General features: G+C 31.0%; 1 protein-coding gene across 1 annotated transcript; it reads right to left on the bottom strand.

Annotated features, from left to right (window-relative positions):
- Positions 1-642: 642 nt before the first annotated feature.
- LOC101219109 (3-oxoacyl-[acyl-carrier-protein] reductase FabG) lies at positions 643-4,795 on the bottom strand. The gene is made up of 6 exons (XM_011653247.2): positions 4,639-4,795; positions 4,429-4,547; positions 4,047-4,246; positions 2,397-2,626; positions 1,019-1,330; positions 643-917 (listed from the first exon to the last, which is right to left on the bottom strand). Exons 2-5 carry the CDS (start codon positions 4,518-4,520, stop codon positions 1,052-1,054), a joined length of 801 nt encoding a protein of 266 aa, XP_011651549.1. The 5' UTR covers positions 4,521-4,547; positions 4,639-4,795; the 3' UTR covers positions 643-917; positions 1,019-1,051.
- Between the last annotated feature and the right edge of the window lie 8,274 nt (positions 4,796-13,069).

Here is a 13,069-nt window from a genome sequence, read left to right as displayed (position 1 = left end):
TGTTTCTTCTTGAATCTTTATGTTTTTCTGTACTCATTTTGGCTATATATAAATAAAGATAGCAGAGGGCTACCTCTGTTTTTGGCCATTGTAAGGGAGAATTAGTGAAGTAAGCAAGTTGAATCCTTACATATGCATCATGAAATCTTTAAAAAGTTTAAATAATTACATTATTGTTGTTTTGCTAATCTTTATCTAAAACATCTCAAGTTCAAATCTCTTACCGAAAACAAATTCATGTCAATGCCAATTGTTTTTGTTTGTTTACAATTGATTTAATTAATCAAGAAGCTTTTTGCTACAAGCTTAACCACATTTTGGCACATGAAATTATTGGACTAGTTCGCCTTTCAAACACCACTCAAATTCATCAAGTTGTCTCACACAGAGCATGTGATGTGTTAGATGCTACTAACACATAACTCAACTGGACATATCAACAACCAAAACGTCTATAATTTGAACCCTACACCTATTGTAGTGTATATATATACACAAACCAAATTTCATGTTGCATTGTTTCCTTTGCTTTGCCCCTGACCAAGGGCTTTGCATTCGCAGTCCCTTGTAAAATTGAAATTACAGTTTGAAATCACTATTTATAAACTGGAATTTTGGAAAAGAGATAACTTCAACTATGAATGAAGAAAAAAAGGCTTTTTAAAGAAATGATCAACTCAAACATACTTTCACTGAACTTCAAATTTATTCATGAGTACTAGGGGGAAACAGTCTCAATGGGTTGAGTGAATCAAGAAGAGAATAATTGATTTAAAGGAAGCACCCCCGGGCATACCTCGACTTTATTCACGAGAATGGTCGAGCAAATACAGAGCCTATGAGGACATTATTCATTAGTTGAACAACAGCTCCAGTTACAGTGGTTGAGTGAATCAACAATGGCCTACATCCACCCCCTACCCAGCAGAAACAAAAGATTCAGGACTTAAACAATAACTCACAGAAACAAGATGTTCATCCATATGAAAGATGGTTTTAAACAAATAGGTGTTCTCACCAAAGGCTGACCATCCACCAAATATAACCAGGACTACATATATGAGCGCATGCGTGGCCTCACTAGAGACTGTGCCCCATCAACAAAGATGGTTGTTCCAGTCATGTACCGTGACCCATCGCTGATTAGATAAATGACAGTTGAAGCTAAATCATCCTTGACATCGAGCCATCTTTCTAGCGGGGCTGCATCCTTGACTTGCTTCTCTGCACGTTCCTTGCCCACTGATACAGGATATCCATCATCCAGGTGCAATCCACGAGCGATTGCGTTGACCCTGATCTTATACTTTCCAACATCCAGAGCTGAAGTCTAGAAAAATCCATCATACATGTTATCATGTCAGGGAAATTCAAGGACAAACAGAGATCAGGTTATTCCCCCAGTGGAATTTTGAAAAATCTCTACTGGAAAGTCCAACCCTTGCAAAAAACTGAAATTTGGGTGATTTGTATAATTTTTAGGATTGCAACTTCAACTGTGATTTCAATCTTTTCTACAATCAGACTAATTTACAAAAGAGGGTTGGTCAAGTTTGTTTCCAACAAAAAAACAGCACTATAAACCTTGTACCATAACTAGTTCAAGATACACTAGATTAAAGATCTTTTGTTCTGATTTCTAATTAACAGCATTTAAGAAAAATAAAAGCAACAAAGCTCATTTGAAGGGCTGGACTTGACTACATAAATCTTTCCATTTCAATTCAAACTATACACAAGAATATATCGCCATCTTTCCGGAATCAAAGATTTCTCAGGTTCAATATAGTTCGGTTCTATAAGACTTTCAAAAAGTTTCTCAGATGATTTATGAAATGTATGTAGCAAGGTTTTTTATTGTGTTAGAAGGCATTGTGAGACAATCTGAGACGCCGAAAAATCTAAGGAAAAGAAGAACATCTATAGAGGTAGATAGCTCATGGAAGATGTTAAATCTTGGTGCATTTTAAATCTTCTTTTTGGGCTTTTGATTGAAATCTATCCCCTACTCATAGCTCAACCATTTCTTTAAACCCTCATCTCGTCTTGACATACCAAGTAGCTTTGTTATTCAAGGGAGTGAGGTGATGGTGAACAGAAAAATCGACAATTGACAACTATGGGTATGACGAGAGAATATCAGCCAGATTGTAGTTAAACACCATTGAAATGAATATATGTCGCATAGACTCAACAACTTCAAGGTATATAAAAGAATATATTAAGATGCCAAGTGGGGAAGATGAAGTCTGACGTATGAATAACTTATTCTAACAACTAATGATGCAGAAATACACTCGTGAAAAAGGAGCCCAGCAAGCAAAAAATAATAGCTGCAATGAAACAAAGAAGAATCACCAGAGGCAGCAACCAATGACAAGTTGACAACTACTTACTCGAGCTAACTGCTGTAAGCCTGCTGAGCATGATCCATATGCAGCTCCTCCTGGATACAATCCCCTCTCAGCACCAATTAAGGTGGTTAAAAAAATTACTGAACCTCCTGATTTCTGGTCTCGCATTCTTCGACAAACAGCCTTCATCAGAAACCATGAGGCCATCAAATTTATCTTAACAATCTTTTTGAATTCCTCTTCAGATAGTTGTAAAGCATCTTGTATGGGACCTGCTTCAAACACAGTGCAGTTAACGCGGTTTACAGTAGAATAGCTTTCAAAGAATTTCTACATCCTAATTTTCATCATCCAATAGCAGAGTTCAGTATTATATCTTAAAGAAAATGTAAACCAATTAATATGCATACAATTGTACGTGGCACTAGTTTTTAAAAGCTAATTGTTTTTCCTTAAATTCTGGCTTGGTTCTATTAAAAGGCATCATATTGTCTCAATGGCTCGACAGAGAGGATGACAAGTGTACTGATAAAATCCTATTTTTTTGTAAATGAAGTTTATTTCATTTCAAACCAAGATAGCAATAATTACATTTTAAGTGTTCTTAATTGTTGCATGGAGCATCCACAAAAGACATGTCGAAGAAATTTATGGAAGATAAAATGGACGGTAATTCCTTGGTTCTTCATTAAGAAAGGGAGGGCTCTTCAAAACTTTGTCCTGAAGAAAAAAGATTTTCACGATGTTCCGCTTGTTGATACACCATTTACTTGCAGCAGACTTTTCTTATGAGTAGAACAGAGTGGACTTCTAAAGATCATTTGTCAACTACTTTTGTCAAATATTGAGTGATACTAAACAATTAAAAATCAATATACCATAGGAAAAATGGAAGAAACTCTATACAGATAAAAAAAGTACATATACACACACAATTAAGGCTTAAGAGAACAACTCCTTTCTGTTCTTGCCAATGCTTTAAACGGCTAAAAGCTGCATTGCATTATTTTTAATTTTATTTTCTTTGAGGGAAGCATGAGGCATAAGACTTAATTTGAATTTTAAAGAAAGAAAAAAACCACATATACACACATACGCAATGGTAAATATGAAAACTTTTTTCAAGAGAACAATTTAACATCATTCTTCTAACTATTACATAGGCTTACATAGGCATACATATTGTAAGCCTCAAGCCCCCATTGCATTCTCACAAAGGCGCAACAAAAGACTTTGTGCCTGTTGTATTTACAACACAAGGGAGGGATAAGGTTTGAAGCTACCCCGAGGCCCGAAGGCAACCTGAAAACATATGCCTCAGAAGCCTTTTGAACGTAAATTCTCATTTGAAATTAGAATCCATACTAAAACCATTAACTCTCAGAAAGACCCTTCTAGCTTCAGTTCTAAGCTCAGTGAAATAAACCGATATCTGTAAACAGTCACTGAGTGCACCAAAAGCTATGAGCACATACTTCAGAAAAGTCAGGATGGTGTAGCCTAACCTCTTTCCAATATACACCGAAAATCTGTATTCAATCTTCCCCACAATATCAAAACATGCCCAAACAAAGAATCAACACCTAACTAATATAAAGAACCCTAAACAATCAAACCAAAAACAACATAGCAACCTTACTACATCATTGTAATGAAAAGAAAGTATGGAGGAAAGAGAGAGAAGGGTTGTACCTTCATAAGAATAAGCATGGACGAAAGCATCCAAAGTTCCCAAAATACCGCATGCCCTGTTCACAGCCTCATCAAAAGCCGCCTCTCTCTCTTCTTCCATGTCCACCCCAACAACCTCAATTGGCAGTACACCCTTTAACGATTCCGCTATCATCTTACTCATGCTCTGAAGAACACACTCATTTCCAATCAAAACTAATCTGGACATAGCCATGAAAAAGATGGATACAAGGTTAACAACTGCGAATAAAAAATGCATTAAAGAGGCATACAAAACAGAAGAGAGAAACCCCATAACAAAAGGTATGAATGCCTCCATATCTCTCAATTTCCTCAATAAATATGCAAACAGAACCATCAAGTTATAAGTTGGATGCTGAACCTGCAACCCCTTCTGGCAAGATGAAGAGCCAGATTCTTGGAGATCTCATCCCCACCGGAAGAAAGTAAGACGTTCTTGGTCGATCCCTCCATCTTGGAAAGCAAATGGGTCTTCAATTCCTGGGGAAAAAAGAAGAATCATTGAAGGATTATGAAGAGAAAACAAAGACAGAGATGGAATTTCCAGGAAATTGGTATAGAAAAAAATCACCTCAAATATGCATAGCAGTCAACAGTTGACGAGTACAAAATGAATTGAATGTTGATTATTCAACATGTTAATTCATAAGAAAGTTAGAGAAGAGGACCCGAAACAATGGAATACAAGTAAAATATTACCAACGCAAAGGCAAAAACTTTTACCCATTTCTATAAAACTTATACATCCTGTCCCCTTTTTGTCATACGAAAGGTCATTTTTACCTCTTATTATGGAATGGAAAGTAGTATTAAATGGAAACTCACTTGTCGTTATCTTCCTTCCTTACAGTTTGTCTTTCTATAAATGTTTTAATAAAATTTGGAAGATCACTCAATAAAAGTTGAGCCTCCTTTGATAAACATGAGAGATTGGGTAATGAAAGTTAAGAAACTAATTAATAAAAGATGAGAGATTGCTTAGTATAGGTTGGAAGATCCCTTAATAAAAGTTGTGAAATCGTTTAAGAAAATTAGGGACATTGTTTAATAAAATTTAGGAGATCACCTAATAAAATTAGTTGAGAGATCGCTTAATAAAAGTAAGAAACTGTTTAATAAAAAGTTAAAAGATAGTTTAACAAAAAAAAAATCATTTAATAAAAGTTAAAAGATGGTGTAGTTCAACAAAAATTTATTAAAACAAAATATTGACAAAGATTTATTAGACCATCTTCCAAATTTTATTAAACGATCCCTCCATTTTTATTAATTGATCTCTCAACTTTTGAATTTTTATCTCATTGCGGATAGTTAGACCACACTCTATGATTTTAGAAGTTAATTGAGCATAAGTAAGGCTTTCCCAAGGTATTTGCCCAGGGTGCATTTTGTTGAGGGAGTTTCGTTTTGCCATGAAGCTTGGAAGTCCATCGATGAACATTTCTTTCTAGTGTCTGGCATTTGCAATCTTTAAAAATGTAAATTCTTAATAAAAACATACTTTTGTACCATCTAAAGTTAGGCCAAAGTGTTTGTTGATTGTGCACAAAACTTCTAGAATGTCTTCTCACTCCTCTTCTATTTCTTGAGTTGTTAAAGTTCCATCTTCAGCTTTAATCGTCCTTTTAATTCTTGTCCAGTGTTTTCTTATTGCTTCTCTTTGTTCATTGGTTAGGGCATGATCCAACCACATTTTGAGACTTTCACTAAATTCATTGATTAAGAGCGTAGCAACTTCTGATCCATTTGTATAAACATTGGATTCATAGGCTCTGGAACAAGTTAACATATTATTCAATATGTCATAAATTTGATATTTTGAAGTTCCATCAATATTCCAAACATATATAGACTCTCCATTGAATTCTGTATTGATGGCATATCTTTGTCTCTGCTCTATATCTTTTCCAGGAAATGAAGGTCGAAGATGGAAATTAATTTGGTCTTTCCTATTAACAAACCTTCCAAAATTTATCTTGTTGATTTGTTTCTCTTCTTCGTTGACGGAAAGATTTTCAAAATCTTCCAAGAATTGAGCAACATCTTCTTTATTAAGAACGTTAATTGAACTTTTGCCCCTTAGGTTGTTTAGACGATTAATTATTGATTTCTTCAAGAAGTTTTTGTTTTTTAGTTTTCATTTTAACCTTTTCTAAAGGTTGGAAAAGATTAGGAGTTTCTTCAAGAGTAAAATGGTTGAAAATTTCTTCTAACTTGAAGACTTGACTAGCAATTTAAGAAGGCATTCTGTTGGAAAAATTATTTTGAACTTGGATGCTCTTTATTTCTTTATTAGTAGGAGTCTTGTGCTCTTCGAAATCCTTGATGATCTGAAAAGGTTTTGCTATGTCATTTTCGTTATAAAAACTTTGAACTCAACATCTTCCATGGGAGGATAATAAACTTTGATTTCTCCTCTTTGAGTTTTTCAAGCTTCTTTTTCTTTGATTGTGCAAAGATGGTCAAACTCTTTCCTTTGGTTAAACCATCTAAACAATACAATATGTTCTTGAAATATTTCAAGAGTCTTGAAATACTCTTCTCTGAACAATTTTCTTTCTAATTCAGAGTTGGTTTTTAAAAAGGTAATTTTTTCTTTATGATTTGCTTTAGACATAAATTCCTTTTGTAGGGATTCTTGTCAAGTTCAAACTTTGATTCCAAGATAATTACATTTAATTGAGAACTAGTATCCATTTCTGTTTGAGTTGGAGAATCAGGGAGGTTTTCTTCATAAATGATATTCGGTATTCTTTGATCTAATCTAACATATTTTATTTTTAGAAAATTTGATATGTATACATTAGGTATTGACTCACTCCTAATACTAGATGTACTAGGTCTTGAACTCACGTTTTTTTGACAATAGGGAAGCTAGGTTAATTCATTTTCAAATTTGATCTCCACTTTTCTATCGGGATGTTCTATAATATGAGAAACATTTTTTTCTTTCTTTTGAGAGGTGAAAGCATTATTAGAAAACCCAATAGGGATTTTTAGTAATTTTGTCCCAAAAAATGAGTTTTGGAATAGTAACAGAAGATTTATTTAAATTTGTTTCTATCAACATGGTTTTACCTTTAGTTGAAAACATTAAAGCTTTTGGATGTGTGGTTGTGATCAAAACTTTGTAGGTGGATTTATAAATAAGTGTTTAGGTTTTTTAACACCTTCCTCGAAATTCAAACTTTGTCCAATAATATCTAAACTTAGAGTTTTGAGAATACGTGGAGAAATGAAATTTTTTTTTTAATGCCTTTCAATATCATTTCTTGGAAATAACTATATGGAATCAATTTTTCCATAAACGGAATCTCTTCTTTCAACGATTGTTACGCAAAGATTTTCTTTCAAATTAAAAGTATTTTAAAAGTAAATTATTTTTTTAGTCAAGTATGGGAATTCTCCAATTGAGAAAATTATTTTCTATTTTTGCAATACGAATTGATTCATTTGTAACATCATTTCAATGGGAGGAAGCAGTATGTTGCTCCTCAATTTCTTTTTGAGAAAGTTCTTTCTAAAAAGAATTAGAAGACAAAATTTTCTTTAGAAAATTAGACATTTGAAAATTTTAAATTTGCTTCTTAAAACATTTTATCTTTCAAAATTTTTATTAATTCTAGAAATAAAATTTATGGGATCAAGAATGTAGACATGTATCTGCTAAGACGGATTACTGTTGACCAACAGTCTCACCGCGCTTCCTTGCACTTTACTGTTGGGACCATAAACTTAGGCACGGACGTACAAGCGGTCGTAGAGTCATGATCTTCGAAATTAATCTCTTGAATTAATAAAAGACTTGAAGAATGAAATTTATTTGAAGGTAACTAAAATTTATCAAACTCTTCTCCCCCGAAAATGAAATTTGAAAACAAATTAAAGTAATATTGAACTTTTATTGATTGGCTCTAATACTAATTGCTCGATGCTAACCGCAAAGAGAATTAGGATCGATGGTTTACAAATGAAGCCGTCGGAATATTAGGAGCTTATGATGTGAGAGCTCGATAATATTTCGCGACGTGCTTTGCATTAAAATTTGGAAGTCTATTTATAGTTCTCGTGTCGCTATGTACCCGAGACTACGCAGAGCGACTGACATCTTTAAAATGGTTAGTTGAAAAGAAAATAGGAGTCGTCACCAATCTCTTTTACGGTGTGATTAGTCAAATTTCAAATATTCTTTAATTATTTTTAAAAAAATGTTTTATTTTACCCCTTAATCCCCAAATATTTGAAGCAATGATCTCATAAAATAAGTCGAGAGCATTCTATCATTTCGAAGAAAATTTTATCATCTCATGAAAGTGAGAAATTAGTACAATTTCTCAAAATTTGTCATAGGATTGAGGATTGACCTTCTAATAAAGAATTTTTTTTCAAACGTTAATTAAAATTATTTTTTCTTGGGATTAAATCTTGAACTTCCAAATATGTGATTCCCACCTCGAGAATTCTAGAAAATCGAACCCTCTAATTTTCTAGATTTCGTCGTATGATTTTGCTTAAGGAAAACGGTATAAGTTATTAGAAAAGATCGATTAGAAAACCTGATGAAATTAAATTTTGAACCTTTGAAAAAACATAAACAATCATAACTTTAAAGAAATTTTTTCTAAAATGATTAACAAATAGTCTTTATTTTAAAACATATAGAATTTTAAATTGAAAAGATTCTAAAACATTGAAAATATTGATCGGTAAGAGTTGAAAATTTTAAATAGAAACCGAAATGAGGCTCAATAATAAAATTAGATAAGTAAAACTAAGAGTAAAAAAGCATCCTAATAAATTACACAAACACAAAATAACATATTGAGATTTTCATAAAAACATGTTGGAGATCGATCTTGGATGCTCAAAGAATTCATTCCTCGCCTCAAAAATTCTAAAAAATCAGACTCCCAAATTTCTTAGATTTCATCGTCGTGCTTTTCTTAAAAGATAAAAGGTAAAGAAAAAAAAATCAAATTAATTAACTAATCCAAAATAATGTTGTACTATTGTCAAAATAAAATTAATAAAGATGTGATCAAATCATGCAGACATATACACTATGATAATAATTATTATGATGGTGAGAAAAATAAGTTAAAAGATAAGGAAAAGAATAAAAAAATAAAAAAGCATCGCACAAAAATATGAAAGAAAAAAGAAAGGAAATTAAAAAAAAAAAGAGAAAAAATAATAAATAAATAATTATTATATAATAATAATGACGGACAAAATATTTACGGTCCCTCTAACAAAATGAAAAAGTTTATGAAACTGACCATATTTTAAAAAAAGTTTAAGGATTGTTATTTCTTATCATCATCTTTCTTCTCTGCAATTTTTTTATTTTCTTCATCTACGATTTTTCCTTTCCATCGTCTTTTTTTCTATTCTTCTTTATTTTTTAAAATATTTTTGTTTGTCACTCCTTTTCATATTCTTTCTTGTGCAACTTTTCTTTTTTCCCATCTTCTTTTTCTTTCCTTCTCCATTTTTTTCAAATTGTTATTTGTTTATTTAAGATCTGTACTAAATATAAATTCTTCTCCTCTCTTTTTGTAATTTTTTCAATATTTTTTTCAAACTAATATAGATCATGTGCTAAAACATCATGAAAAAAATTGTTAGGGATATTGGATTGCCAAATGTAAACTCAATTGTGTACAAAAAGATCTTGAAAAAAATAGTTGAGATTTGGCTACCCATAACTATCCATATTTAAATGATTAAATCTAAATGATCGTGTGTCAAATCTAAACAATCATTTGCTCAATCTAAACGATTTTTTTCAAGATTCTTTGTACATGATCATACAATTTTCTTTATTCCTCGTTTTTTCCCTCTATGTTTTAAAGAAAAGAAACTAAGGGTCAAGTGTTGGTATTTAAAAAAAAGTTATTAACTGTAAACAAAACATTTTCCTTGTGTTTCTTCTTTCTCTATTTTTTGGTGAGAAGAAAAGGACAATTTTTCTTTTAAAAAAAGAAATAACCATACAAAAAGCAGCAAGAGAAAATAAAATATTCCTCATATATATATATTTTTCTTTTTGTCTACCTTTAAAAAAGAGAATAAAAAGAAAAACAAGGATTCAAATTACGAAAGAATTACTTGTTGTATGAGGTGCGGATTCTTGAAAATAAATTCCTACCAAACACAACCTCTAACTAAGTTTTGTGTCGATTAGGTTGTTTAGGATGAAGGAAAAAAAAAGTAATAAAATGAGTAAGTAAAAACTCACATTTTGCAAAGATTTTCTTCGAAGATTCTCTCTTAACAAAATTTTCTTTGCGTACTCTCTCTAAACATTTTTCTCTCTTTTTCAAATGACTAAAGGTCTCTATACCTTGAGTGTATCACAAACTAAGAAAATATAAATTAAATGAGATTTCAACATATATTTTGTGAATATTTTTCTTAAATAGTAGAAATAAGTTAAATGTAATTTTAAAAGATTTTGTTTAAAATAAATTGATTTGTTTCTTTTCCTAAAATAATTTAAATAATATATTATAAGATCTTATGTTATTACTCAATTTTTATCTTTTCTTTAAAAAAATACTTAGTCATTATTATTAATATTATTTTTTTAAATATATATAAGACAGAACCCTTTATCTGATAAGATTTGTAAAAGGAGATAAGATTGAATCAAATAGTACAATACCCTTATTTGATAAGATTCTCGTTTTGCGTAAGTAACTAATTGCAAGTTACTTACATAACTAATTAGAGTTGGATGGAAATTATACATACTAATATAAGAAATTTTGTAAGTTAGTAGAAGTGTAATAAATAGAATAGTAAAGGCTTTAAATATTGGATGGAAATTTTCATTGAAAATGTCCATCCAACTTTAATTAATCACGTAAGTAACTTCTTATCTATTATTTCTCGTATATCATTTTATATAAATTAATTTGGCTTTTTCGATTTAGATATACATCATAATTTTTGGCTTATCTATAATTTGGCTTTTTAGATAAATTGTACCTTTTATCTATCATTTCTGATGTATTTCCTAGATCAACTACAATTTTTTCACATGAAGAGGTCTTGTCCTCCTTGATTCGATCTTATTTTTTTTATAAATCTTATCGAATAAGAGGTCGTGTCCTATTTGATTCTATCTTATCTTTTATTTTTATTTTTTTTTGTATTTTAACTGTGTTTGAAATTTTGGATTTATAAATAGACTTTTAAATTGTAATGCAAAGCACATCGCGAAATATTATTGAGCTCTCACACCATAAGCTCCCAATTAATATTTCGACTGCTTCCTTTGTAAACTATCGATCCATTCTCTTTGTGGTTAGTATCAACCATTCAGTATCAGAGTCAATCAATAAAAGTTCAATATTACTTCAATTCGTTTCCAAATTTCGTTTCTAAGAGAGAAATGTTTGATAAATTTTAATTCTCTTCAAATAAATTTCATTTGTCTTAAAGTTTTTTATTATTTCAAGAGATTGAATTTTAAATATCTGAACTCTACGGCCGCCTATACGTCTGTGCCTAAGTTTGTGCTCCCGACAGTATGACGCAAGGATGCGTGATGAGACCGTTCGTTAGCAGTAATTCGTCTTAGCACGTACATGTATAGATTCTTGATCCAAGAAATTTTATTTCTAGAATTAATAAAAAAATTAAAGATGAGAATTTTTAAGATGAGAATTAAAATTTTCAAATGTCTAATTTCCTAAAGAAAATTTTGTGTTCTAATTCTTCTTCTCAAAAAGAAATTAAGGAGCAACATAGTGCTTCCTCAAGTTCAAATGATGTTACAAATGAATCAATTCCCATTGCAAAAATAAAAAATAATTTTCTCAATTAGAGAATTCTCAAACTTGATTAATAAACAATTTACTTTCAAAATACTTTTAATTCCAAAGAAAATCTGTGTAAAAGTTGTTGAAAGAAGAGTTTCAGTTTATGGAAATATTGATTTTACATAGTTATTTAAAAGAAATGATATTGAAAGGCATCAAAAAGATTTTCATTTCTCCACGTAGGTGCTATCTAACTAGCCTTAATTTCAATGCTTAGATCTGAAGTGGATACACTAGTGTTAGCAATTTTACATGACAAATGTCACAAAGATTTTTCAAATTCTTTACGAGGAATAATCAAATTTGGCCAATGGTCCTATCTATTTTAATTGTTTTTCAAACTTCATGGTGTCTATTGATGACTCACATATTCTCAAAACTTTATGTTTAGATATTACTGGACAAGGTTTCAATTTCGAAGAAGGTGTTTAAAAACTAACACTTGTTTATAAAGTCACCTACAAAGTTTTGACTACAACCATGCATCCAAAAGCTTTAATGTCTTCAACTAAAGGGAAAACCATGTTGATAGAAACAAATTTAAATAAATCTTTGGTTAGTATTCCAAAACTCCTTTCTTGGGACAAAATGACTAAAAATCCCCACTGGATTTTAGATAATTCTTTCATCCCTCAAAAGAAAGAAAAAGAGGTTTCTTATATTATAGAACATCATGATAGAAAAGCAGAGATCAAAATTTGAAAACGTTTTACCTAGCTTCCTTATTGTCAAAGAAAACGTGAGTTCAAGACCTAGTACATCTAGTATTAGGAGTGAGTCAATACCTAATCTAAACATATCAAATTCTCTAAAAATAAAATATGTTAGATAATTAGATTAAGGAATACAAAATATCATTTATCAAGAAAACCTCAATGATTCTCAATTAAATGTAACTATCTCGGAATCAAAGTTTGAACTTGACAAAGAATCCCTACAAAAGGAATTTACGTCTAAAGAAAATCGTAAAGAAAGAATTGCCTTTTTCAAAACTTACTCTGAATCAGAAAGAAAATTGTTCAAAGAAGAGTATTTCAAGACTCTTGAAATACTTCAAGAACATATTGTATTTTTAAATGGCTAAACCAAAGGAAAGAGTTTGACCGACTTTGCAAAATCAAAGAGAAAGAATCTTGGAAAGCTCAACATTGATCATTGTCTAATGGAAGATGC

The sequence above is a fragment of the Cucumis sativus genome, chromosome 3, assembly GCF_000004075.3.
Source record: "Cucumis sativus cultivar 9930 chromosome 3, Cucumber_9930_V3, whole genome shotgun sequence".
NCBI lineage: Eukaryota > Viridiplantae > Streptophyta > Magnoliopsida > Cucurbitales > Cucurbitaceae > Cucumis > Cucumis sativus.
The sequence above is the reverse complement of the archived record's forward strand: the minus strand, read 5'-3'. Positions and strand labels throughout refer to the sequence as shown.

Coding starts and splice junctions, on each gene's coding strand:
- LOC101219109 (XM_011653247.2), bottom strand. CDS start 4,520: ATGGAGGGATCGACCAAGAACGTCTTACTTTCTTCCGGTGGGGATGAG. Junction 4,247..4,428: donor CTTGCCAGAAGGGGTTGCAG/GTTCAGCATCCA, acceptor GGCTATGTCCAG/ATTAGTTTTGATTGGAAATG. Junction 1,331..2,396: donor GCTTACAGCAGTTAGCTCGA/GTAAGTAGTTGT, acceptor GGATTTTTCTAG/ACTTCAGCTCTGGATGTTGG.